Genomic DNA, 27,807 nt, shown 5'->3' with positions numbered 1-27,807 from the left:
AGGAAGGAAGGAAGGAAGGAAGGAAGGAAGGAAGGAAGGAAGGAAGGGAAGAGAAAACAATGAATGCTAGAAATATTCCATGGAAAATATCTTGCTAGAAGTTAAATTACCTATTTGAAAGTTAAATACTCTTGGAACTAAGCATTAAGTAAATTTCATAACGACAAATACAATTTTGTTTCAACAAAATGTGGCACAGCTCACATTTCTCTGAAGATGTGTAAAAGACAAACTCATTCTCTCTTTATAACTGGTAAAATAGAGTTTGTTTCCTCATTTTTACCTGAACATCTGGTAATGAAGCATTTTGACTATTAATTGCCAATTTACAATTAAATTCATTGGAAGAAAGCCTTCATACATTAATTAAAATTATAATTCCATGCATAACTTTTGTGGACTTTATAGGACATTTGTCATCTTCCTCGGAGTTACAAAGCCTGTCTAAATGTGCAATAAATTTGATTCTATGTGACCATTTCACACCAAATGTCCAGTTTCCATATTCTCAATTCCAAAACGATGTGATTTCTCTCACAAATCTGAGTCTGAATTATTCGGATCATTTTCTATTGTGAACTGTAAAAAGAGATGGCGAACATGCCAAAATGTGTTTCTCTTGCATTTCTACAACCTGAGAACCAGTTTGGTTTAAAAAATAAAATTTAACAGCCTTTAATTTGTCATGTGGCTCTGATTCTATGTGTTCTTTATTGCCTCCATATATTTATCGAAGTGAAACATAAAATGGTTGTAATAATGGAGAATTTAAAGCAGCTTTTGCACATGAGCAGTAATGCTAACTAATATGTTGAATAAAGGCTGAATGTAAATTCTCAAGATTTCTGTTTCTTATGAAGTTTTTGTGAAACAAATGTTTCTTTGTTTGTTGAAACAATCTTTACATGAAAGTATGGTGAACTTTGATAGGCAGAATGGAAACCGAAGAAAACTCATTTGCGTGGAACACTGATCCTCACGTTTATTTAATTTTCTAATTGCAGTATATTATTTAGATGACAAAACCTTCAGAATGTGAACCATAGACCTTTCATGCTCCCCCACACTCACTCAAGAGTAGCCTGAACATCACACACACCAGTACAAATAGAGTTACATCCGTTGCTGTGGCCTCCACTTCTCCGGGGTCTCCTGAATTGTGCCTCTCCTCCCTTCCCCTTGCCCTTGGCTTAGGCTGCTATTTGCACTGCTCTACTGTGTTTCTCTCAGCAGTACTAGTGTTTATCCCTCAGCCCGTGTCTTCCCTATCCATAAAATAAAGCTTACTGTGCCATCAGCTTCTGTCGGTGTTATGGTCAATCCTAACCTTTAACGTTGGCATACATGTTTTGAAATAGACCCCACCCCACTGGATAGTCCATGTTCAGCATGTTGCTATGTCAGAATGCACTTCCAAGAGGGCCAGAGCCCAACTCTTCCTGTTCATTGTTTCCTGCTAATAATCTAGTTACATGCTACCCCTTTTCAAGCCTTTTGGGCTCACTGAAGCAAAATTAGTTGAGTTATGTAAGAATGCTCACACAATACTCATACTTTTAGCTAACATTTTAATGATTATTTTAAGTGCCTGCAGGTAATTTTGCCACATTCTTCATAGTTTGGTCATGGTATAACATAAAGAATCACACTTTCACCTTTAGAACTTAACACAGTAGCATGTGGAGGTGAATGGCTCAACTGAGCACTTGCTGAGGGGATGAACAAACTAATGTCTGAATCACAAACATCTGGAGAAAGATCTGACAGGAATATGTTATAGCCACCAATTGCAGAAAACTGCTTCCAAAAACTGATGGCACAGAATTCAGGATCAAAACACATCACATGCTTGTGTGCAGTTCTTAGTGAATTAACACAGATATTATGTTTTTAAAAGGTTGTCTTGAGGACATCTCATATAAACCCATATTTTCTTCTCATATAGACAGGTGTAATTTATCAGAATGAGTAAATAGGGAAGCAGTTCGCCTCTTATGTAACTTTAGCCATTGTTAAACTGAATTGGTACATAGACACATGTCCACAGAGAGCACTGTACTAATCATTCTTATTTATATTTTTATGTATGTGATATCAAGCCATAAAGTAATAAAAATATTCTATGGGGGAAGTAAGAGTTTATGGTACCAAGATCATATGGAACTTTGCAGTGGCTTTGCTCTGTGGCTTACTGGCTTGCCTGTGGTTTACACAAGAAGGGCTTGTGAAAATTTTGTAAACAAATGAAACCATTGTGAGCCTAAACATTACTGGGTGTGTCTAGATAATGTAAGATCATATTCATATTCTATTACTTTGTATCAGAAATTTTATGACCATAATAGTAAGTTCAACATTAAGTTCTGCGTCATGTTTAAAAACAATGACTATTCAATTAATTAGTAATACCATTACAGAACATCTTCATGTCAAAAATGTTTCACAATGTAATAAAATGCTAACATATTAATATTTATAAGGAAAAAAAAGAAGAAATTCATGTGTTAAATATATTCATATACTATAACAGAATTTCAATATTATTTTGATATGTGAAATTATATGTCATTTAACATCTATTTTTGTTCTAATTGAAGGCACATTCCTTATCAGAAATGTGAATAATTAAAAATTACATTTATTCATAAAAAAGAATTTTAATGCATTTTAGACAATATAACAATATAGAAAACTCTGCAGTTACAGTAAGTGATCATAAATTTAATTATCTCTACAAAGAGACAAATATGTAGTCATTGAGTGTCATAGAGAAAATATTATATTGCTTTAAGATTTGGTACTGAGTTTATTAATATTTTCCTATCAGCTTCTGGGCATTATCCTTTCTTGCTTCGTGCTTTCAGACTGTGTCATGATTTTCTACTATTGTTCATATGAGAAAATATATTTAGTTAAAACAATTTATATTTCTTCTAAGCTAGGAAGTTTTAGCTTTATGGTAACCAGCAGGTTTTTTTTTCTCTCTCTAATTATGCTTTCCATCCTTTCCCTTTGTAAAGAACACATACTTGGCTATTCTCTTTTCTCCAAGGAAAATCTCAGAGCATTGCCAATTTTTTTTCTCCTTACAGGTGTAAGGTTGATAGTTCAAAATCATGTAGTTTCAGACACAAGACTTACAGGTTCTGAGGACATTTTTTAAAAGTCTGATACAGACAGAAAAGCAGAAGATAGGCAAGACTCTGTAAGAACAGCTCATCCCTGTAATTACTTCACAGACGGTCATTCAGTTTGACACTAACACGTAAACTTTGAATTTACGTGATTATCCACTGCATGTCCTCAAAGGTCTTCTGTTATTTATAAGATTCAGATGATGATTAGTTTTATGTCAACTTGACACAGGCTAGAGATTTTTGAGCAGAGGAACTCTCAATTGAGATTCTCCATAAAATATGCCCATAGGCAAGTCTGCAGCGATTAGTGTGGAAGGGCACAGCCCATTATGGGTGGTGCTACTCCCAGAATGGTGGCCCTGTGGTTAAAGGTAAGCAGGCTGAACAAGCCAAAGAGAGAAAACCAGTAAGCCAGACTCCACTATGAATTGTGCTTCACTCCCTGACTCCCACACTGGGCTCCTGTAAAACTTTCCTCTAATAATGGACTATGATGTGTAAGTACAAGTGAAATACACTCTTAATTCCTCAGTTCTTTATAGTTCTCATGTTTAATCTCAGCAGTAAAAACCCTAACAAGAATGCAAGGCAAGATAGACTTAGATATTTTTTTCAATTCTTTTGAATATGCTGATTGTCTAAGCTGCCTCTTTTCCTTTTTTTTTTTTTTATTTTTCAGAATGAAGAACAAATTTTGGTACTTTGAGTTTGGCACATCTGAAACCTTCTCAGCCACCTGCAAGAAGCTACATGAATCAGTAGAAATAGAAGTAAGAAAAATGGGTTCAGTTTTGTAATAGTATGAAGTGTCTTATGTTTCCTGCTTTTAGCAATAGATAAAGGTTTACCCAAGATTCTAAAATATGACATTTGTCACTCATAATGAAGTGTCTGAAATTAAAATTAAGTGTGCATATGAGTTGCTTTAATATCATATAAAATATGTGGAATACAACTTTGGAAAGCAATGTAGAGGTTGCTATGCATAGCATGAAGAAAATTTGCCTGATTAAAAATAATAGTTGAAGAACATGAAAAAAAGCTTTACATTTTCAAGTCTCAATATCTCATAACTTTAAGACATAGTGCACTAAAAGTCTGCTTGCTTGCACAGATAAATGTTAAAATATATCCTTTCCCATTCTATTTCAAACATTAGCTGGGTTTCTCAGTTGCCACTACCCATTACAGATATAAAATGTGGAAACCCTGAGAAAGAGGGCAAAAAAATAATAAGAAAAGACACACTTCAGGAAGATCTGGTGACCTACCAAAAATATCTAGAAATTGTAGTACTCAAAAATTTGAAGACATTCTAAACAGAATTCATACATAGAAGAATTTTTGAAGATTAAAGAAAAAGTTTTATTTGTATGAATAGAAAGTTAAAACAAAGAAACAGAATTCTGAAACAAATAATAATTAGCTGATATGAATACAAAATATTTCATTTGACACTTTTAATTTTTAAAAGAAATGAAATTATCTCCTAGTACCTAAGTACCCCCTCATAACGTAAGTTGTTAGTGGTACATTTGCAGGTACTTAGTGAACAGAAGTGAAAGTTGTCTAAGACACAACTCAAACCTGCACTTAGATTGTTCTTTTTTCCATTGGTGTTTCAGGACAAGGTTTCTTTGTGAAGCCCTGTCTATCCTGGAACTTGCTCTGTACTCTAGGCTTCCTGTAAATGCTGAGATCTGCCTATCTTTTCCTTCCAAATGCTAGGATTAAATTTATGTACCACCAACCCTGATTTTTTTTTCTGTACTTAATTTCAAACAGTTCTACCTTCCTTATGAGTGACTATAGAGTAAATTTAACCCAGCAACATTGCTGCTCTGGCAAGGGATCACATCTAAAGACCGTCTATGTCGGTGTGGTCTGCCTGAAATGCAGACATGCAACATACCTTGAAACCCTCAGGCTGGAATAAGCACATGCCCTTAGTATACACCTTTAATCCCAAACAATGATGCCTAATTAAGGGGAACACAAAGCCATGAATCAGAGAAAGATTTGACAAAATGAGTCAGAGATAGGATATGCCCAACTCTCAGGAGAAGAGACAGGAAGGAGAGACTACTTATGAGCAGTAGAGAGGAGAGTTGTGTTTGGTACAGTTCAGTTGAATGCAGTTGACTTCAGTTGCTTCCCTGCAGTTCTGTTCAATTGCCTTCAGCTCTTGCCGTCACTGCAGTCAATGCTGTTCTGTTTGTGGATTTCAGAGGCAGTTTTTTTCAAGCAGAGCAATTCAGCCAAAAGTCAAGAGAAGCCAGTTTGAGTCAGTCTTCTTAGAGAGGAGTTTGAGCCAGAAGAGCTGAGTTGAGCCAGCCAGCCAGAGTTCAGAAAGAATTAGAAAGGATGAGTTTATTCAGCTTTAAGCCTCAGAGGCTGCAAACAGTATAGATCTAGGTAGCAGATGAAGGCTAGAAGATTAGATTATAGGGAAGTTATAACTTCCCCCTAGTGCTGCTGCCTTTCTTAGCCTCAGTGAAAGAGGATGCACTCAGTCTTGATGAGACTGAAGTGCTCGTGTGAGTTGATACCAGGAAGGTGGGCTCCCTTCTTCTGAGAAGGAGAGGGGGGTAAAGGCGGAAAGATGTTAGGAGGGTGAGACCAGGAAGAGAAGAGGGAGAGGGCTGTAGTCAGAGGTAAAGTGAATAGATAAATAAACCTAATAATAATAATAATAATAATAATAATATTCCCACCCTAGTCACAAGGATAGTTAGATAGAAAAGCTCTGGTCGCAGCCCAAGCCCTGTATTCATATTCTTGGACACAGCTCTCATTTTATTCACTCATCAAAGGAAATAAAAACAACATTTACAAGTGACAGAGATTATGTTTTAGAATATTGGATAAATCCATGTCCTAACAAGTTCATAATGTCCCGGATAGAATCTGCAGTCATAATTTTGTAGTTTACTGTTGGTGATAATACTGATATGCTCAAAGTAATATTTTTGTGTTATTTCTCATCATAACCAGAAAAAAAGACTAAATATTAGAAGCAGACTGAATGGTTAGGGAAAAGGGAAAGTGTGTTCATGACCAGAATAAATCAAAATGATCACAGAAGGTTCAAATTAAGGTCCAACCTCTATGTTATATATATTTTTAATACATTGAAATATGTATCTGTGTGTATTATATTGTGTAATCATGATTACTTATAATGTGTGATATATTATTAATAATTCATGGTCTTTTAATCCTATGAAATGCATTAGTGTACATACAGTTGCACACGTTAAGCTTACTTTGTGTGTCTAGTATGTGTGTGTACATGTTTCAGTATATGTCCATGTGTATATTTGCCCACGTGTATGGAGGCCAGAGATTGACATAAGGAGTCCTCCTCCATCACTGTCTATCCACTTAACCTGAGAATACCACTTTGTGTAGACTTCCTGGCCAGCAAGCTGTAGAGATCTGTCTGTCTCTGTCTCTGTAGATCTGGGGTGGGAGTACACTTAGCACATCTCATTTATACCTGGGTCTAAGGGATGCAAACTCAATCCTCCATGTTTAAGAAGCAGGAACTTTATCCACCGAGCTGTCTCTACAGCCCCGAATATGTTATTAGATATGCGGTTATTATGTATGTATACATAACATTTGTTTTTAAGTTATACTATCACTTTAATTTCAAAAATCAGAAATCCTAAAACCACTTTATATTGTAGATTTTGGACATTTTTGTTATCAAAAAGCTACACTGGAGGAAAATCTGAGGCAGAAGCCAGACAATGGCTTTTTATAGTATAATTGGAGACCCAAACCCTTCCTGTGCCTCTCCTCCCTTGTGCCTTTCCCTGAGCACAGACTGAAAGCACATCAATCCACATAGCAAGGCTGTGTGTCACAAAATATGAAATTTTCAACAAGATGGCTTCAGATAGCACAAAGAATTTGACTGAAAGTAAATGTAGAAAGCATGGAGTTCAAAGTTCTGAAGTGTCATTATTCCATATAGCTTTACATCTTATGAGGGATGGGGGATTGTTCAGGATAGTTCTCATGAAATCTTTCTAGAGCTAAGCCACTGATCATTAAGTCATGCTTTTCCATAGTCTGGCTTACTGGTTCTGCATTTCTGGTTTGCTTAAGAAACTACTACTATGGCATTTACAAACCGGGGTCAGTACTGTGTGTTCTCCCCATTAGATCATTGTATAGCTTATATATTTGTGTGTGTGTGTGTGTGTGTGAATGGCAATGCCAAGTGTGTCTTTCTGTTCACATTTTAATGAATCCAGTTTATCATATTAGTAGAATATGACTTTCTACCCTCAAGGTTACTTCATAATTAAATATAAGAAATCAGCAGTTCGGAAATTTGATTCTGTTTGCTATTGCTTCCTATGTGGCCTAAAATCGTACCAACTATGGTTTGAAAAATGTCTAACGAGGAATAAACCATGGTAGTAACAACAGAACCCCAAGCAATGTTGTATGTTTTAATGTCAGCTTCTTTGAAAACAAGTCACTTTCTGTGTGCACGTTTATGTCACAATGCTCTTTCCTGCAGGGAGCTACTTCTGAAAGGAGTAAAGGCTTGAAATAAAATAAACATCTGGGAAAATCCTTCATAATAACAGCTAAACTACATGTATTTTTAAAATTTACCTCATGTGTGGTACTAAGCTATGCACCTGCATTATCTGATTTAATTTTTATACACTCACAAAGATATACTATAAAACTTCATTGCATAGCTAAATATGTTAATAGTTTATAAGGAAAATAACATTATTTCCAGAATTAATTAAATGTAAGGAAACAAATCAATGCTGTGTTCATGTAAATGCCGAGGATAAGATAGTGAGTTAAAAATTTGTACTTTCAATTCTAAGAATCTTAGTTATCTTCTAACTTTACTACAAAAGGCAAAAATATAAACAAAATAAAATTTTTCAAAATTACAAGAAAAGATGTCCAAAGCATAGCTTTCTTTTCTGTTTTGGAGGAGAGATAAAGGGTATCCCGTAACTTCAGGACTGGACAGGAGCTTAGAGCAGCGAGGGCACAAGTCCCCTGTTTTCCTCCATCTACCAAAGTCAGGGAGAGAATTGTAATGCCCGTTCCATGGGCTGACTCACTACAGAAAAACAAAACCGATCCGTGATCCTCTTTCATCATGCTTAACCCCTGTACCCTCAGCTCTCCAGCGTTTATAAACTAAGGTTAAATGCAAACTGGCAGAAAACCGTGTAACTGTCCTTTTAAAGGTACTCTGCGCTGAAAATAAGATCTCTGCAGCGACTTCACAGCATAATGTATGTGCTCCCCCCACAGCAGATGCTAAAGACCTTGTTGCACTTAATAAAAAAAAAAAAAAATCAGAATTTATTAGGCTGAGGCTGTTGGCTTTTAAGCTTTTACTCTTTTGCTGTACCTAAATTATTTTTTCAAAAAATCATAAATCTTCAAAGCATATGAAAACAGTACCTGACATGGACTTATTCCTTGTTTATATGTCATAACCTTCACCTCGGCTTTATTTTTATAAACTCAATTGGTGTGCCGCAACTCCTGACTCCATCAGCTCCAGCATTCAACTTCCCAGATTAATGGACAGGATGTCAGAGCACACAGAGAAAGGGGGCCTGGGCTCCGGAGCTGGTGAAACCAAGACACCCAAAGACACCGAGTTACTCAAGTCCTGTGTCCTGCCCTCTGCGAATGTCCTCCCAACTCCTCGTTCTACAGGGCTTCTCGAGAGTTTCTGGCTGTGGTCTTCTTTTCCGCACTTCTCAGAGAATGATTCCCTGTCCTTCGAGCCACACATAGTGCTGGCTGTGGAGAGGGAAAACATGCTTGGAGGTAATGCTGGCGTGGTCTGCAGTGTTTCACCTAACTCCACTAGTTCAATTAGGGAGAAGACCTTGCAGCATGTTCTGCTTTTCTGCGGAAGAACAAAGGCATCTTCCTTCACTAATTCTGAAAGTAACTTGTCACAGCGGGGTCCTAAGGCCTAGTCACATAATTGTCTTAGTGTGCTACCCGCTGCGTTCAATATTGAGTGGAAATGGAAGCCAGGCCCCAGCTCCAGCTTATTTCACAATTCTTCTGTTATTTAAATGATTTTAGTCAGTTTGGGGGAAGCCAGACCTTTATAAATTAACAGCAGGGAAATACCAAAGGTGTCAGATTGCATATTTATCATCTTTTTCGTGTAATACTTAAATATGTATTAAGAAGTGACTGACATAAATTAGGCGTCTTTCAGAAGCCACAGGCCGTGGCTTGTAGAGGACCCCCTTCTGCTTGACATTTCATCCTTGTCAAAGATCAAATTATTTTAATTTAGGCTGCAAATTATAAGGAATGAAGACTTCTTTGTGGGAATTCCCTGTGGTAATCTGACTTTTGTTGTTACTGCTGCTTGTCAGTGTGCAAAAGATATAATATGCATGCAAATAAGGTTAAAAAATATGTACTATCTAATTATCCAGCCAGCGCGTTCCACTTGAAGACAGTGGGAGGTCTGACACACAGTATGTGTTTGATTCATTGAGGCCTGCAGGGTATTTACACAAGATTACTTTTAATTATGAAATTAATATCTGTTTATCTAGAATATATAGTGGTGAGTGAGTATACACAGGGGCAGAATTCTTTAGTAAAAAGAAATGAACTTAATTTAATATGTAAAAAAGGAAGAAAAAGTACTTGTTTCTGGAAAAAAAAAATGAAGCCCATCATCCAGAAACAGGGTCCTCTTCAGGGAAACAAAGCAAATGAAAATTTTGCTTGTTTTCCAGAATTGTTTTTTCCACTGTCAAGTGGCTCAAGATGCGTCAATTTAGCTCATTGCATTGTTCTTTTGCTGAACATGGTGCAGCCCTAGCTTCATAAAGAGGAGGTGAATGTGGAGAAAGACAGGATTCAGTTTGTTTTGCTGTCATTTCTATGGGGCGTCGCTTCTTCAAAGACTAAAGGTCAAGGTTTACAGAAGAATTAGTTAGTGTTGAAGCCAGTGATGACTTATTATAGTGGGACATATCCTTGTAGCAACCCTTTACAGAGACACTGCTACTTGTGATATGCCTGTCCCTTACAGGGCATTTTGAAAGCATTTCATATCGTATCTCTTCTCTTCTCGGCTTATAATAGAAAATGGAAAAATAATTTTGGAGATAGTTATAATGACTATCATTTTGGAAAATCTAAAGCAAAATATAAACAACTTGTCACTTTAAAAAAAAAATAGAGAATAGGGGTTGGAGACATGGCTCAGTGGTTAAAACCCCTACTGCTCTTCCAGAGAATCCAAGTTAGATTCCCAGTGCCGACGTCAGTCAGGTCACAAGCACCTGTCAGTATTAGACAAGAGATCTGATGCCCTCTCCTGAACTCAGCAGATACCTGTGCCTGCACACACACACACACACATACACACACACACACACACACACTCAAGCTACAGAATAACTTCATAATCCTCCACACAAATCTATCAACAATAATAAACAGGAAGTTTAAAAATTCTCAAAACTAACCGTTCTTGCTATATAAAGTGGCAGTTGGTTAAAACATTTGTAACATGGGCCAAATGCATTATCAGGATCCCTGCAACTGTAAGTAACTATGTCTGAAGAATCGCTGTACTGCTTGCTTCTCCTCACATCTCCCCCACTTTGCCTGTCTTCCACACTCATCTGGATAGCTGTGTCTCTTATTACTTCTGAAGTGCCTAAAATATGAGCTCATACTCACTTCAAAGTAACTGGATTCTTTGTCATTACTGTTTGTAATTTTTATCAGCCCATTTCATTCCTTGCCCCCCCCAAAGAAAAAGAAATGAAAAAAAGAAAGAAAGGAAGGAAGAAAAGAAGGAAGGAAGAAAGGAAGGAGGGAAGGAAGGAAGGGGGAAAAAGAATAGAAAGAAGGAAGGAAGGAAGGAAGGAAGGAAGGAAGGAAGGAAGGAAGGAAGGAAGGAGGAAAAAGAAACAAAAAAGGAAAAGAAAGGAAAAAGGAAAGGAAAGAAAAAAAGGAAAGGAAAGAAAACCAAGCCAAGTGTAGAGGTAGGAGGAAAAGAAGTGCAAATATATACATTCAAAAGAGGTAATGATCATGATAATTTTTATTCCTAAATTTGACCTCCTAGGCCCACAACTTGCATATTGGAGTTATAAAAAACACAAATGTTTCTATCCCAAAGGTTTCTTTTAAGGTAGAAAACATTGGTGATATGGTATGATCATTTTTAATAGTTATGAATGGTAACTGGTTAATGTTTCTGCATTTCTTCCTTTGTATTGACATGATTTTCAAATTGCTTTATTAAAAGATAAAGAATAAATAAGAAATCAAATAAGTGTAATCTCTCTCTCTCTCTCTCCAGTGTGATGGAGTACAGATAGATTTAATAAACATCTCTCTGGAAGGAATTGCAATTCTGAATATACCAAGCATGCATGGAGGATCTAATCTTTGGGGAGAGTCTAAAAAGAAAAGAAGCCATCGGCGGATAGAGAAAAAAGGCTCTGACAAAAGGCCCACACTCACGGATGCGAAAGAGCTGAAGTTTGCAAGTCAAGGTAAGGTTTCCCAAAATTATAGGTTAAGTTGTTTATTCTTCTTCTTCCAAAGGTTACCTGCAAAAAAAAGTCTTTCGAATACCTATATATGATTAAGTTTTAGTGGATTATAAAGTTATATACTTTTTTTTTCTGTTTTACTTTTTTTCTAGACTTTCTTTGGTAATAGCTTTTTTTGCCCACAGAAAACAAAGTGCACATTATATGTGAAGTAAAAGTGAAATAGAAAACACTATAAACTGAGCTCTTTTGGAATTGCATCATCCTGGCCAGTGTTTTCATGGTTGTACCAAGGACCCAGGTGTTTGATTAACGACTTTACTTTTGTCTCTTCAGTCAAGATATGATATTTAACGCATCGTACATTAAGTTACTATTTCAAGTAACATATGTAAAACATGAATGAAAAATGCTTTGAAATTACACAGTACATGTTTATCTGCTGTTGTGTTTGAGAGAGTTAATATCTGCTAGTAAGCACATGAGAAACAGGAAGCAAGGCATATCAAAACAGAATTCACAGCTATGTGAACATATTTTTCAACACCACTATAATATAGTTCACATTGGGGTATGACAACTAAATCTTGATAAATATTTTAATCAAAGACACCAAAATGTAGGTAGTCACTATAGTATATGTATAAGAGCCTATAATCTTTTCAACTTCAAAAATATATGTTATTAATAACAGTCAGAAAAATAGCCTGTTAATAAAGGCATTAGTATTCCCCCTAAAATGATTCTGGTAGCTAAGATAGGAGGATTACCAGGAATTTGAGGTCAACCTTAACTAAATAGAGGATTCTACAGAGTCAGGTTTTATCAAATAAATAAATTCATGCATATAAATAAATTCATATATACATATAAGCGAAATATGAAGAGATTGTGTCAATAAAGCCTGAATATAAGTAGATTAATAACATTTAAAATGGGTTGTATACTTGATTCTCTTCTGTACCAAGCTCAAATTTAAGCTTTGGAAAATGACTTTTGTTAATGGAACTTAGTATCTCTAAGTTGCACAGGCTGAAGGAGAGAATGTCACATATCCCCCATAAGACAAACTTGCTGCAACCTGCCAGTGACAGAAAGTTTGGGCAACAAACCAATTAAAACATTTTATAATAAGAATGCAGTGCAATTATGAATAATGACACAAAAATGAAATTTTGAAGAATAAATACAGAAAACTGAGCATCTTGTCCTTTATGAATGAGTAGAAAACATGTACAATTATTATTTTATAGAAATGTTGACATAAACATTGTGTTTATACTAAATCTTTTCAGGCAAGATATGATATTCAAATCATCTTGTATTAAGTTACAAAACTTAAATATGAGCAGTTTTCACTTTTTAAATATAAATTGATTTCTAAGACAACCTGTAAATTTCTGATTATTAGAATTATCTTAGAACCTTAGTAAAGGCAACTTACAGCAAGCCCACAGCCAACACCAAACTAAACAGAGAGAAACTTAAATTAATCCTGCTGAAGTCAGGGACAAGGCAAGGCTGCCCACTCTCTCCCTATCTCTTCAACATAGTACTTGAAGTCCATGCTAGAGCAGTAAGACAACTAAAGGGGATTGAGGGGGTAGAGAGATACAAATGGGAAAGGAAGGCTTCAAGGTATTGCTATTGGCAGATGTTAGGACACACTGAGATTTTTTAACTTTCTCATCTGAGCAATAAGAGAAGCAAGTTTAAGATCGATCAGGTTCAAGCGTCTGCTCCTTTTGTTGATTCACTGCTTACAGCCAGGATGACTTTCATTTCTAGATAAACCTTCTAACGGAGTATTTAAAAACCAATTACTATAATGTTTTCCTCATGTTAATTTTAGAAAGCAAAACTTGTCAGTCTGGTAAATTTTGCAACACTGTAGCTAACAATGTATCAAAATACTCCTGCATTTGGATTTATCATTTATTCTGTTACATTTTAAGTTTGTTTGTTTGTTTGTTTGTTTGTTTGTTTGTTTGTTTTTGGAGACAGGGTTTCTCTGTGTAGCCTTGGCTGTGTCTTGAACTTGCTTTGTAGACAAGGCTGGCCTCAAACTCACAGAGATCCACCTGCCTCTGTCTCCCCACGTTCTGGGATTACAGGCGTGCGCCACTACACCTGAGCGTTCTGGTACTTCTTAAGTGTTGTGCTTACTGTGCAAAAATAAATTTAATAATAAAATTAGCCGCATGTACCACTTTCCTGAATGGTAATATTTCTAGTACTTCATTTTTTTTTTAATTTCTTGATACAGAAGATGTGTCAAGGTCATTACATTGTGCTTTTGGACTTTTAAAATGTTTTTATATACTCTTTCAGAAGTTATCATTTTATTTTCATCCTCTCACATCTCTTCCCAGATCCACCTCCCATTCCACACCCACCCAACTTTGTGTTCTCATTTTTTTAAAACCCTGTTTTGGTTTTGCTTTTTTGGTTTTGTGGTTGTTGTTTGTGTTTTGTTTTGTTGTTTTGTTTTAATGTCCTGTTAATGTAGCCTGTATTCTCTTAGGTGTGTGGCCATCCAATAGAGTGTGGTAGACGTACCAGGGGTCAGCCTCTTGCAGAAGACTGACTCTCTCTCTCTCTCCTGGTAGCTATCAATTATCAACAGGAATTCCTCAGGTCGGGGTGGGACTGCATGCCAGTCTTCCCCCTCCACATGGACATGGGTAATTTGTCTGGCTTGACCTCCACAAAAGCATGCTTTCTTCGCAGCCCTCTAACACCTTTGGCTCTTAGACCTGCCGTGATCACTGAGACTTGGAAGGAAGGGGATTTAATTAATACACAGCCATTTCGGGCTGAGAGCTCCGCAATCGCTTATTCTCTGCACCCTGGCCTTGGGGTTTTCTGTGTTAATCAGTATTTACGACAGAGAAAAGAAACTCTGCAATGAGGTCCGAGAGAGACAGTAGCTTATGAATGCCCGTCAGCATCGTCTGTAGAATCACCATGGAGCCCGCGTCAACAATTTCTATAGTCATAAAACACCTAAGTGAAACAATGAAGAACTGACCATCGCGACTCCCTTCTCTCCTGGGAAAGACTTTATTATATAATAAAGTACCCTGAAAAACTTTCAAATGGACTAGAAGTGTCGGGTAGGTTTTTACCGTATTTTGGAAGGCATACTCATCTTTCTTAATTTTAGAAAGTGTTTTGGATTCCAGGAAGCATGAAAAAGTGTATCATTACGTTTATGTAACAGAGAGAAATTATTTCTTAATAAAAAGAATTAAGGAAAAGTTTGCACTGTATCTCAAAACATATTTAAAGAACTGTCATAAGTCCGGGGTCTAAGTCTAGGTGCATGAGACCTCGGGTCCCTTAGCTGCCAGGAGAGTAGGCGCCCAGCAGTTCTCTTGCTTGCTGTCTTTGAGAGCACTCAGGAGATCAAAATATTTTCAGTCAGTGTTTTGGTTGGGAATTCTGCTGCTGACTTAATTCAGAATTGAACAAAATTATAAGTAATTTGCTTAATTATATTACCATTCCATCGAGACACAGTGAACTAGTTGGATACAATTCTGAAACATGCACTCAGAGTTCCCTCGTTAGCAGACATTTCCTTTATGTGTGTTTATAAATACAAACGAGTGTGTTAAATACAGACGGCATCGCCTTTAAGCGAAACTATGAAGTAGGCCAAGTCATCTTCCATACCCATGCCGTTAATACTTAATCTTCCGCGTGTCTCTGTAGCTACTAAGTTCATAAGTACTGTACTGTCCCTTGTTCTAAATTAACCTGAGAGAGATGTCTAATAAATTCACTCCCATTAATGTATAAATGACTGATTGCAGACAAAAGGAGAGGTATTTGCATTTTAAAAGACATAAAGGCCTTCAGCTAAAACATTATTTTTCATCCAGCATTCTACTGAGTTATAGCTGTGATTCTTCAGCAGTTCTTAAAGACTTAGCTCAAGTCCATTGTAGTATTTTGGAACAAACTGAAAAAAAAAACTTTAATAAAATAAACAAATTATTCCTATTAAAACTATTTTCCATATTAACTATTTTCAAATTATGAACAGACAGATATTTTGAATGATCTTTGTATTTTGTTCTTTTTTCTTTGTCTCCTCAATTAGGATGATAGGCAGATAGATTAAATGGTTAGACGTATGAGGAGATACACATAATTTCTCTCACACATTATTTACATATGTACACATGAATACACCATGCTTTCAAAAATCTGTTCTGCAATAATCATTTAAAATAGTGTGTCTGTGAATGTTTATTGGAGGAATGTAAGCATGTACTATACATTATCACTGTAATCCATCTGAATCACCCGCAAGAAAAGACCAACCTCTTCAGACTCTTCTGTTCGTCGCAAGGTCCAAATGCTGCAAAGTCATCAATGGAAGTAAAGACAAGCTTTACCAGTATTGAAAAATGAAGGTATTAGTTGATGATTGCAGTTTTGCTCATATAGAAATTGTGCTATTTTAACTACTTCTAACAAATAATACACATATTCTAATGACTGTCAGGATAGACTTGACTTAAACACGTTCATCATTAAACTTCCTATAAGGAGCCAGGGATTAAACTAAATGTTAACTCTGTATGCACAATGAAATAAAACTGAGAGAATTTGGGGTGAAAATCTGAACCAGGCAGCAAATTATTTTCTATACATTTGTATGGACAGAGATGAAAGAGTCACGTTTTGTGGGCATCTTTAACCAGCTTCGTGAGCTGCAGTTAGATTGTGACAGAGTCCTCTATCTCCCTGACATAATATTTAAATAGTATATAGCTGAAAAAAAATATTAAAATGAACTTTTGAAAAGGATTTTTTAACCAATGTGTGAGGACTCCACAGGAAGTTGAGCCATTTTAGTTCTACTAGATTTAACTATAAATGGACAGTCAGCCATGCAACATTCCAGTAAGGTAACAGTGGTTATTACAGATGCCTAAGGAACAACACAGGGAGCTGATGTCACTTCACTACGTATCTGCCTATCAGAAGAGGTTCAGTATCACACCACCAAAACAAAATATTAAAAAATCAAAAACCAAAAGGCTGCGATATCTCCACAGTTCATCATGGTAATGCCAACACTCTTAAGTGCCTGGCCACCTTGAAATTATTAGCAATTTGAAACTCCAAAATCTAAACTTTTTGTATATATAGAAAATATCGGATTGCTTGATTTATTGCTTTTTAGCTTCTTTAGTTCTTTATATATTCTGCCTATCAGCCCTCTGTCAGACATAGGGTTGGTAAAGATCCTTTCCCAGTCTGTAGGCTGTTGTTTTGTTCTGATGACATTGTCTTTTGCTTTACAGAAGTTTTTAAATTTCATGAGGTCCCATTTATTGATTGTTGCTCTTAGAGCCTATGCTGTTGGTGTTCTGTTCAGGAAGTTGTCTCTTGTGCCAATGAGTTCTAAGCTTTTCCTTACTTTTTTCTAACCTATTTAGAGTACCTGGTTTTATGTTGAGGTCTTTGATCCACTTGGACTTTAGTTTTGTGAAGGGTGATACATGTGGATCTATTTCCATTTTTCTGCATGTAGACATCCAGTTGGACCAGCACCATTTGTTGAAGATGCTGTCTTTTTTCCATTGAATGGTTTTGGCTTCTTTGTCAAAAATCACGTATTCATAGGTGGTGGGCTTATTTCTGGGCCTTCGATTCCATTGATCCTCCTTTCTGTTTCTATGCCAATACCATGCACTATTTATTACTATTGCTCTGTAGTACAGCTTGAGATCAGGGATGGAGATACCTCCAGATCATCTGTTGTTGTATCAGATCGTTTTGGAAATTCTGGGTTTTTTGTTTCTCCATATGAAGCTGTGAATCTTTCTTTCAAGGTCTGTAAATAATTGTGTTGTTATTTTGATGGGAATTGCATTGAATCTGTAGATTGCTTTTGGCAAGATGGCCATTTTCACTATGTTAATCCTAACTATCCATGAGCACGGGAGATCTTTCCATCTTCTGATATCTTCTTCAATTTATTTCTTCAGAGACTTAAAGTTTGTTTCAAACAGGTCTTTCACTTGCTGGGTTAGAGTCACCCCAAAGTACTTTATGTTATTAATAGCTATTGTGAAGGGTGTTGTTTCCCTAATTTCTTTCTCAACCATTTTGTCTTTTGTATACAGGAGGGCTTCTGATTTTTTTTCTTTTAGTTGATTTTGTATCCAGCCACTTTGCTGAAGGTGTTTATCAGCTGAAGTAGTTCTCTGGTTGAATTTTTGGGGTTGCTCATGTATACTATCATATCAACTGCGAATAGTGAAACTTTGACTTCTTCCTTTCAGATTTGTATCCCTTTGATCTCCTTTAGTTATCTTATTGCTTTAGCTTAGGACTTCAAGTACTATGTTGAAGAAATATGGAGAAAGTGGGCAGCCTGGTCTTGTCCCTGATTTCAGGGGGAGTGATTTAAATTTCTCTCCATTGAGTTTGACGTTGGCTATAGGCTTGCTGCATATTGCCTTTATTATGTTTAGATATGTGCCTTGTATCCCTGATCTCTCCAAGACTTTAATCATGAATGGGTGTTGGACTTTGTCAAATGCTTTTTCGGCATCTAAGGAGATGATCATATGTTTTATTCTCCTTCAGTTTGTTTATATGGTGGATTACATTGATGGATTTCCATATGTTCAACCACCCTTGCATGCATGTGAGGAAATGGGGTACAGAGCTCAACAGAGAATTATCTATAGAGGAATATAGAATGGCAGAGAAACACTTAAAGAGATGCTCAACATCCTTAGCCATCAGAGAGATGCAAATCAAAACAACCCTGAGATTTCACCTTACACCCATCAGAATGGCTAAACTCATAAACTCAAATGACAACACATGCTGGAGATGTTGTGGAGAAAGGGGAACCCTTGTCCATTGCTGGTGTGAATGTAAACTGGTACAACCACTTTGGAAATCAATCCTGCGTTTTCTCAGACAATTAGGAATAGTGCTTCCTCAAGAAGTACCACTTCTAGGCATATATCCAAAAGATGCTCAAGTACACAACAAGGACATTTGCTCAGCCATATTTGTAGCAACTTTATTTGTAATAGTCAGAACCTGAAAACAACCCAGATGTCCATCAACTGAGGAATGGATGCAGAAATTGTGGTACATTTATACAATGGAATATTACTCAGCAATTAAAAACAAGGAAATCATGAAATTTGCAGGCAAATGGTAGGATCTAGAATAGATCATTCTGAGTGAGGTATCCCAGAAGGAGAAAGACACACATGATATATGCTCACTTATATAGACCTGTAAGATATGATAAACATACTATACACCTAAAGGAGATAAACAAGAAAGAGGACCCGGGGTAAGATGATCAATTCTCACTTAGAAAGACAAATCAGATGGACATTGGATGTAAGAGAAAACAAGTAAGAGGACAGGAGCCTACCACAGAGAGCCTCTGAAAGACTCTATCTAGCAGTGTATCAAAGCAGATACTGAGACTCACAACCAAACCTTGGGCAGAGTTCCAGAAATCATATGAAAAAAGGGGGAGTTAATATGACCAGGAGAGGAGATGAGCTCCACAAGGACCAAATATATCTGGACACAGGGGTCTGTTATGAGACTGTTTCTCCAACCAAGGACCATGTATGTATGTAACCTAGAACCTCTGCTCAAATGTAGCCCATGATAGCTCAGTATTCTAGTGGGTACCCTAGTAAGGGGAACAGAGACTATTTCTGACATGAACTCAATGGCGGGCTCTTTGACACCACCCCCCCCCCAGGGAGGAGCAACCTTGCTAGGCCACAGAGGGGACATTGCAGCCAGTCCTGAAGATACCTGATAAACCAGGGTCAGATGAAAGGGGAGGAGGTCCTCCCCTATCAGTGGGCTTGGAAAGTTGCCGGGAGGAGATGAGGGAGGGAGGATTAGGAGGAAATGAGGAAGTGGGATACAGCTAGGATACAAAGTTAATAAACTGTAACTAATATTAACTAATATTAAAAAAATAAAATATTATAAAAAAAGAAAATATGACTTTTCTCACGTGTAACTTTTAAAATATCCTTTTACTTGCAAGTTGTTCACTGCTATGAAAGTATGAAAACTACTGAGCAAAAGTTATACTCTTCAAACTTGAAAGCTAACTGTCAGGAGCATTTGGACATCCTTACTGAACTGTCGCTAAGTCGATGACTCCACTCTACACACAGGTACTACTAGACAATACTTGCCATAGAAAAGGTTATCTTAAAATCAATTAACATAGTATGTCAGCCAAAGATTTTTTTAATGATTTTATTCACATTTAACAAAGCCAATTTTTTTTAAACTTGGCCAGAATTTCCCTGCTTCAAATTGGCACTCAGTTACAGAAAATGAATTGTTTACCACGTGCACAAAAGTTTAAAACTCAGAGTCACACACGCACACACTCGCACAGACACATACAGGTATGTACCCGCATTGCACCCACACATGTATGAGCGCACATATACACACACGTGAACTTGTGTTCACTGTGCTTCTCTTATCTTTTCTTTCTGGGTGAGGAATCCTGATAAATTATTCATAGTAGTGATGAAAAAGTAAAATAACTAAGTCAGGAAATAGAGGAATTCATCAGGTAAGGTTAAAATTGTGAAGGTAGGCTTGAAAAACTAAAGTCTACAAATTTAAAATACAGTGATGAAGACCAGAGAGATAGCTCTGTGGGTTCAGGTGCTCATTGCTAAGCCTGACAACCTGACTTCACATCCTAGAATCCAAATAAGAGAGAACTCATTCCCACAAATGAACCCATGATCTCCCCACACATCATAGTACATGTGGTGCCATATATGCACGAATACACACACATGCACAAATATTTTTTTAAACTGATTATAATGATCTATGTGACTACTAAGTGTCAATACTATTGTTTTTGTCAGTATCTTCCTATATAAATTCTATTATACTGTATTAGTCAGGGGTTTCTAAATTCACACAACTTATGAAATGGGTCTCTCTCCCCCCCCTCTCTCTCTCTGAAATTTATTGGGATGACTTACCAGCTTGCAGTCACAGTCTAGTTAATCCAACAATGGTTAACTGTGCATGAAAAGTTCAAGATTCTAGTAGTTGCTTGCCCCCCCCCCCCCCCCCGCAAGGCTGAGTGTCTCAGCTGGTCTTCTTTGTAGGCTGGAATTCCAAAAATGTGGGCTCCAAAGCAGTGAATGAAAGGATAGGTTAGCAGGGTGAGGGCAAGCAGGCAGAACAAGTCTTCCTTCTGTGTCCTTATACAGACTTCCAGCAGAAGGTGTGGCCCAGATTAAAGGTGTGTCTTCCTGCCTCAGGATCCCATCAAAACCTTTTGTCTTCCTACCTCAGAGGTCCAGCCTGGAAGAGGATTCACCCACTTCAAACCATGCAGAATTTCTCTCACATGTGTCCCCTCTAGACTGTATTTCTAGACTGTAGCTCATTCCAGACATAGTCACGCTCACAGCCAAGAACACGTTCACAGCCAAGAACAGCCATCCCAAGTCTACCCCTTGTCATCCTGACACACAATCATATCGCCTTATGTCATGAATAATTTCCAAATGGAAACAATATTCAGGTCATCATAACACCTGAATATAACATAACTGTCCCACAAATATCAAAAACATATTATAAATTTAGAATAGGTGGCAATCTCCTTTGAGGGACATCCTTTTAGCACTCTCTTAATTGATGTTACAACATATGATAAGAAATTGAAAAAAATATAAATATGTGCCCAAATCCATTCTTAATGAAATGCAACAGAAGCACTAGTGTCAATTATAATCTTTATTTCTGTAGCTGGTGTCACGGTCTTAGCAGGTACTCATAACTGCCTTCTTCTACTAGGCATTCTGTCATTCTTCCACCATCTGCAAACACCTCAGCAGATCTTGGCTCTTTTCCTAAAGGAGTGGCCATGGCTGAGTTCCTGACAGATCTGTGCCCTTTGTCATCCTGCCTGGATTATGCTGCTATAGTTTCCTTGTAAACTTTAATCACAGGACATGGTAGCACCAAAAGATGCCCTAAAGTATCTTTCTTACCTCCATTGTGCAGAAGCAATACAATTTTCCCATGGAAATCTAGATCAATAACTTCTCCTAACAAAGGTATTCCTAACAACTGTTATTTCCTGTTTCTTTCTGGATCCTAGAAGTTTAAAGTTACCTGGGGGAGTCTGAGCTTCCAGTTCAATAGAATGTTGTTGTGGCTCCTGGCATGAGCATTTCCTGCTCTGGAATCAAAATTTCTAGGCCAGCAGAACTTATGGTCACAGGAACAAGAAGTAAAAATTTCCCTAGTGGGTCACTAGGAGTGATAGTGAGTGAAACTATTCCCTTTTCCTCTGCTTGATTCCTGGACAGGTGGATTCTGGCTATGGGGGAAACTTTGCTATATATTAGATGTTGATACAAAGCATATACTGCCTTCTGGAGAGCCCTGTCTTACTCTCCAGGCTACTGCCAACTAATTGGCACTGTAGCTGTGTTTTCAAAAGGCCATTTCATCTATCTCTCTGGCCTGCTGCTTCAGGATAAGGGAAACATGGTTAGACCATGAGCCCACGTTCACACTCAGCTAGCTGTAAAGTGAGTTCTTTGGTGAGAAGTAATACTGTGTGGAATAACATGATGGTGGATAAGGCATTTGCAAGTTCATGGATAGCAGTTCTGGCAGAGCATTATGTGCAGGAAAGGAAACGCCATAATCAGAATAAGTGTCTATTCCAAATACCAAGCATGCTTTTATCCCATTTTATATCTATATTCATTGTAGCACTATGGAATGAGCTAGAGAGGGCGTATTCTGATTGGCTGTTAAGGAGTGTCTCCATAGCATGTGGCTTTACTGTCAGTTTTCTTATCAATTGCAGAAATTAGGAAGAGAAAGAGGGAAAGGATTTGATATAAGTCACATGAATCAGAGAGAATAAATTGAAAAATATCTGCAAAGCTTTAGCAAGATTTGACATCTTCCTTTGCCTCTGATGAAAACAAGATAATTAATTCTGTCTTCATCTTCTCAGTGAGGATACGAGCTCTGAGATGTGACTCTAATGTATGTGTACTGTACATTGCCTTACACAGATAACTGTAAGAGGAGTAAAGTAGGAAGACTCACTTTCTATGCCTTGTACAAACCATATACATCAGCAAGTCAATGCTAAGGGCATTTGTCAACCATTGCTCTTCATTTTCTAAACATTTCTGAGGGTTATTTAGGGTAATTTAGAAGGCAGTGCCTACCTTACCTAAATATAAAAGCAATGTTCATCTCAGATCTGTAGAGGCTGTATTTGGCATTCAAACCCAGGCAAGCAGAACAACTTCCAAACATTTAAATTCAGTGATTAAGTCAATTAAATTTAGAAACAAGAAAAGAATTTCATGCTTCACAATTATACCTAGATGTTAAAATTGTTGAGAAAAGATCATGGTATTTGAAAAGTTTCTTTTCACACACACACACACACACACACACACGCACACACAAAATGCATGTAACAATATCATGATAATTTCATTGGCTGAAAACAGATAGATAGCAAACATTTGCTATTTAGTAACCTTTAAAGGAGATGTCTCAAAATGAGTTCTTAATTGTGTGTTTTTAAGCTGCCTCCTTAGAAATGTATTAGCATAGGAAAATGAAGTACTTGCACATACTTAATAAAGTTACCTAAATACCAAAACTGAAATTTAAGATTAATTGTCAGGGCATCTTAAAGTGATAGCACTTTGACCTATGTTTTGGTGCTCACAGGGGCATGTGTGTATATGACTGGCATGCATGTGACCATGCAGGACTGAGCAGGACCTCCACTGTCATCCTCAGAAATGTACACACCCTTTGGAAACAAGGTCTTCCATTGTCCTGAAGCTCACTGTGTAGGCTCATCTGGTTGACTACCAAGCCCTAAAGCTAGTTTTACATCTGTATTTGTGACACTAGGATTCCAAATGGGCAACACCACACCTGTCCTATTTAAAAAAAAAAAAATGCATTCTGGGAATCAACTCAAGTGTCTTTTTACTGAGAAAAACCACCCCAGAGTTCATTATATATATATATATATATATTAATATGGATACAATCCAAGATGGAAGAAGCAATAGTAGAACAAAGAAGTCTAGGAAAACTGCAGAAAAAAATAATTTTTAGTAGCAATTTCACTTTGAAAGAAAGAAAAAAATTCTTATCTTAGCAACCAGTACAGTGGAATCATGAGAGGATAGTAGGAGATTTTTCTTCTTGGGGTTAGTAGTTAAGGATCACGTTGAACATTCACCTGACTCTGAGGCTAAGCGTCTCGGTTGCAAAGTTAGTGAACACCATCTTGAGCCCTTCTTGTGCTCCTACTTGCTGACTTTAAGCATACCTTCAGAGAAAGATTGGAAATACAAGTGCTTCAACATGCTACATTGTACAGATGATGATGTATGGTATCTGTTACAAAATTATTATCCTCTTTTCCCCTGTGACCTGTTCAATCCTGAGCTTACTAAATGTAATGTCAAGGTTTTATCCAGGCTAAGAGTGTTTGGGTGATTGAAACTAGATTTCAGTTTTTGCAGTGACTGAAATTTTATATAGAATATATATATATATATATATTACATTATATATATTCTATTACATATAAAACATATTTGTTATGCATTTATATGGTAAATTGATATGTATTAAATTAATATATATTTCAACTTAACACACTGAGAAATATACAAATAGTAACTGACAATCTGTAGAGGGGCATTCCAGAGTGTAGAGTGTGCTGTACACAGGAGTCTCATGAAGTGTCACATTCCAAGTATGAAGCCACCATTTGGGCTTCCTCACTAGAAAGTGCTGAAGCAATCTTGTCCTTTCAAAGCAATAGATAATTTGCAGCTGCAGTGATAAATATCACTCAAGTTACCTAAAATAACTTTTCCTGTTGTCAAGGTTCTAGAATAGATAGATGGCAATAAATTAGAGAGGACTTTTAAAATTCATAAACATGGGAAAACTTTCAAAAGACATGGACTCACTCCATTATGACTAAACCTAGATTATGATCTGATTTCCCCTTCACTGTTTAAGGATCCATCAAGATAAAAAATAATGACTAAGAAAATCTGTAACCCTATTCAGAAGTAAATTTCAATCGCATTGCCATATAGAAGGGTATCTCCATTGAAGATTCCAGTACTGGAGGGACATTGAACTTTTGTCTTATATATAGATTTGTTTCTGATGATTTTTATTCTTGTGACTAAATGGACAGTCTATTCTAACACTTGGTGCTCCTTGCATGCTTTATATTACTCCAATAAATGCTGGAGTGCCTAGCAGAGAACACAGAAACTTGATTCTTGAACAAATCAAATCCTCCCATCTCCTTATCTGTAAATAACAAATTTTGGTTAACCAAAGCAACTTGCCACTGGAATTCCATGGCCAGGAATTTGGTTTCCATGAATATAGTGTTTTATTCCAAAGACCTAATTAGCATATGAATAGCAGCTTCTTGGACGATATCCAGCCCGTTCCATTTTTGTGGAAATTGATAGAGATGAAGCTCACAGTCCCTCCACACCAGATAATAAACACTGTTCCATTGTTCTTTCTTTAGCCAGCTATGAATTTATAAAATCAGGTGTTCTTTTTAAATGTATGTTTCAGACAGGGTCTTTTTGATGGTTGCACATTATTAGCAATTAATCAAATGAACCTCAGCAGAGAAGCTCAAATGTAATAAAGTGGCAGACATCTGAAATAAAGATAAAAATCTCCATGGATAAACATGACTAATTTAAGTGGGCCGTAGGGAGCTTTTTTGAGAAAGTTCAAATGCCTGATGTATCCCATACTGTTACTCTAATTATCTCATAACAAGGCACAAAATAACAATCTTATTTCATCCTTATATTTACAAAGCTGCTCCCAATATCTTTATATTTCACCTGTTCAGGCACTGAAGAATTGCTCCTCATTGAGAGATTCATTAAAAGAGAATAATTATATTATATTTCACAGATTGGCAGAGAGAAAATGTATCTTTGAACAATTCCATTTCCCTGAAGAGTTGTTCATTTCAGAATTGGAGACAGGTCTATTAAGCATTTTTTACCCTTTTTAAATATGTCAAAGCTAATCATTAATACTGAAAGTAGTAATCTGGTTCTGATTTAATGAAAGAATTAGCTGCTATTTGTAAAATACATTTTTGTGAATGAAACACAACCGGAACCATATTTTCAAGAAAACCATATTAACAACAAAGTTCCTAGAATCTTCCCTTGCAGAATGATTTAAACTCATGGTTTTTCTCATCAAATATTTAGAATGCCACTAAAGTTTTTTTTAAACAAAAATTTACATGAAAAACATTTTCACTAAATCTGTAGCATTCATGTTTTCAGAATATATTGTCAGAATATTAGTAAGAAAAAGTTCATGTAATACCAATCAATTTCATGTTTAAATTTCCTGCAAAAATAGATTACAGAATAGTTAATAAAGGTCTTTCATAGTTTAAAAAGTCAAGGACATAAAATATGACCAATGAAAAAGAGTCCCAGGATGCATCATTACATAACAGAAAATGTTGGTGTTGTGAAGTAAGTTAGCTATGGTCAGATCCAAGTACAGTCTTTAATGTCCTCGTAAGTAACTAAAGGTAATTTAAAAATGTTAATCAGTGATGCTTTCAGCACGTTTCTGAAAATCTAAGCTCTAAACCCAGCTCCGACCGATCTGAGCAGACCAGGATTTGCCATGTTCTGCATGACATGTCCAATCAGTCATGTGTGAGGATAAACTAGACAAGAATGTATTATGCACTATACCACACTGAGAGACATGGGGAATAGCACTGAAAACACTGTCTTCTCCAAAGCTTACCAGGGCTTTAGGATTATAGGCAGAAGGGGAAAAGTAGGAGAGGAGGTGAGATACATAAAGAAGGCAGCTTGGATCTGGCTGATCATTACTTTAGGTGTGATTCTTCTAAGTTCTTGTTACTGTCAGTCATGTACCCTCTAAATGATTCACTTGACTCTGCAGAGTTGCATAAGGTCTGACCCAAAGTTAAGGTGGCAAAGGAAAACAGTGACAGCCTCAAAAAGCAGGCATAGTCAGTAATTTTAGCACACGGGGCCTCTGGGTCCCTGCCACTGTTTGTCCAAACTTCCTGTACTTGGTGATGAGTTCTTATAGCATGCTCTGCCTTTACATCCTTCCTCTGTCTAGACCACTCATACCAAAGCATCAGAAAAATCTCATGAAAATTGTGAGCACAGCGAGACAGCAAGAGTCAATGATCTCTTACTTGGTCTAGCAGTATAAATGATGCTCTTTAGATTCCCTTCACCCACCTCCCCTCCAAAAAAAAAAAAAAACCTCAACAATCATAATTACGAGGAACTTACAAAGATTTGCAATGACTATAACTACATCTTTTCATTTGGCCTATGCTATAATCTCCTGATGGCAGTGTTGATAAGAATGCGAGGCTGGATTTAGGAGTTAGACATTGTGATATTTGTACAGTATTTTAAAATTCTTCAGAGATATATGTTCTGCCATTTTTTTAAAAAATTAATGGAGGCTCAACCCAGTAAGCTTCAATATTATTAAATACTATATTTTAGATTTCCTTTTTGGTTTTGATTTTTGCTGTTTTGCTTTTGAATATTTTTTATGTGTTATCTTTATAAACATTGCTTCTCATCCAAATGTTCATAAAAAAGTCAGCAATCAACAAGCAATTATAACAGGTGTTTTCAGTCTCGAGGAAGTGAATGAATATGCTGTTTATGATAGATACTGAAATTTAATTTCTTTTGCAAATCTAGAAACCACTCTTTGATCCAAAACACTGGAAACAAACAAAAGTGAAGTAAGTAAATAATTTTAGAGGTAAAAGATATATTAATTTAAGAAAAATTTCACTTAAAAAACTTTGTTGTAGACTTCCATATGTAAGACTAACTACTAATAGTGTTGAGATAAAAGCCTTACAAAGGTGATATTGTTTTTGTTGTGGTGGTGGTGCTGGTAATACAGGTAGTGTGTGTGTGTGTGTGTGTGTGTGTGTGTGTGTGTGTGTGTGTGTG

General features: G+C 36.6%; 1 protein-coding gene across 2 annotated transcripts in view; it reads left to right on the top strand.

The window, feature by feature from the left end:
• Dgkb (diacylglycerol kinase beta) overlaps positions 1 to 27,807 on the top strand; it is a 629,339-nt gene that overhangs the window by 424,840 nt on the left and 176,692 nt on the right. For both annotated transcript variants that reach the window (XM_055624239.1, XM_055624229.1), the window contains 2 exons: positions 3,817 to 3,907; positions 11,494 to 11,689. In XM_055624239.1, the coding sequence (XP_055480214.1) occupies positions 3,817 to 3,907; positions 11,494 to 11,689 (287 nt within the window). The remainder of the gene's footprint in view (positions 1 to 3,816; positions 3,908 to 11,493; positions 11,690 to 27,807) is intronic.

This window comes from Psammomys obesus, unplaced genomic scaffold, assembly GCF_907164565.1.
Source record: "Psammomys obesus unplaced genomic scaffold, mPsaObe1.curated_primary_1811, whole genome shotgun sequence".
Lineage (NCBI taxonomy): Eukaryota > Metazoa > Chordata > Mammalia > Rodentia > Muridae > Psammomys > Psammomys obesus.
The sequence above is the reverse complement of the archived record's forward strand: the minus strand, read 5'-3'. Positions and strand labels throughout refer to the sequence as shown.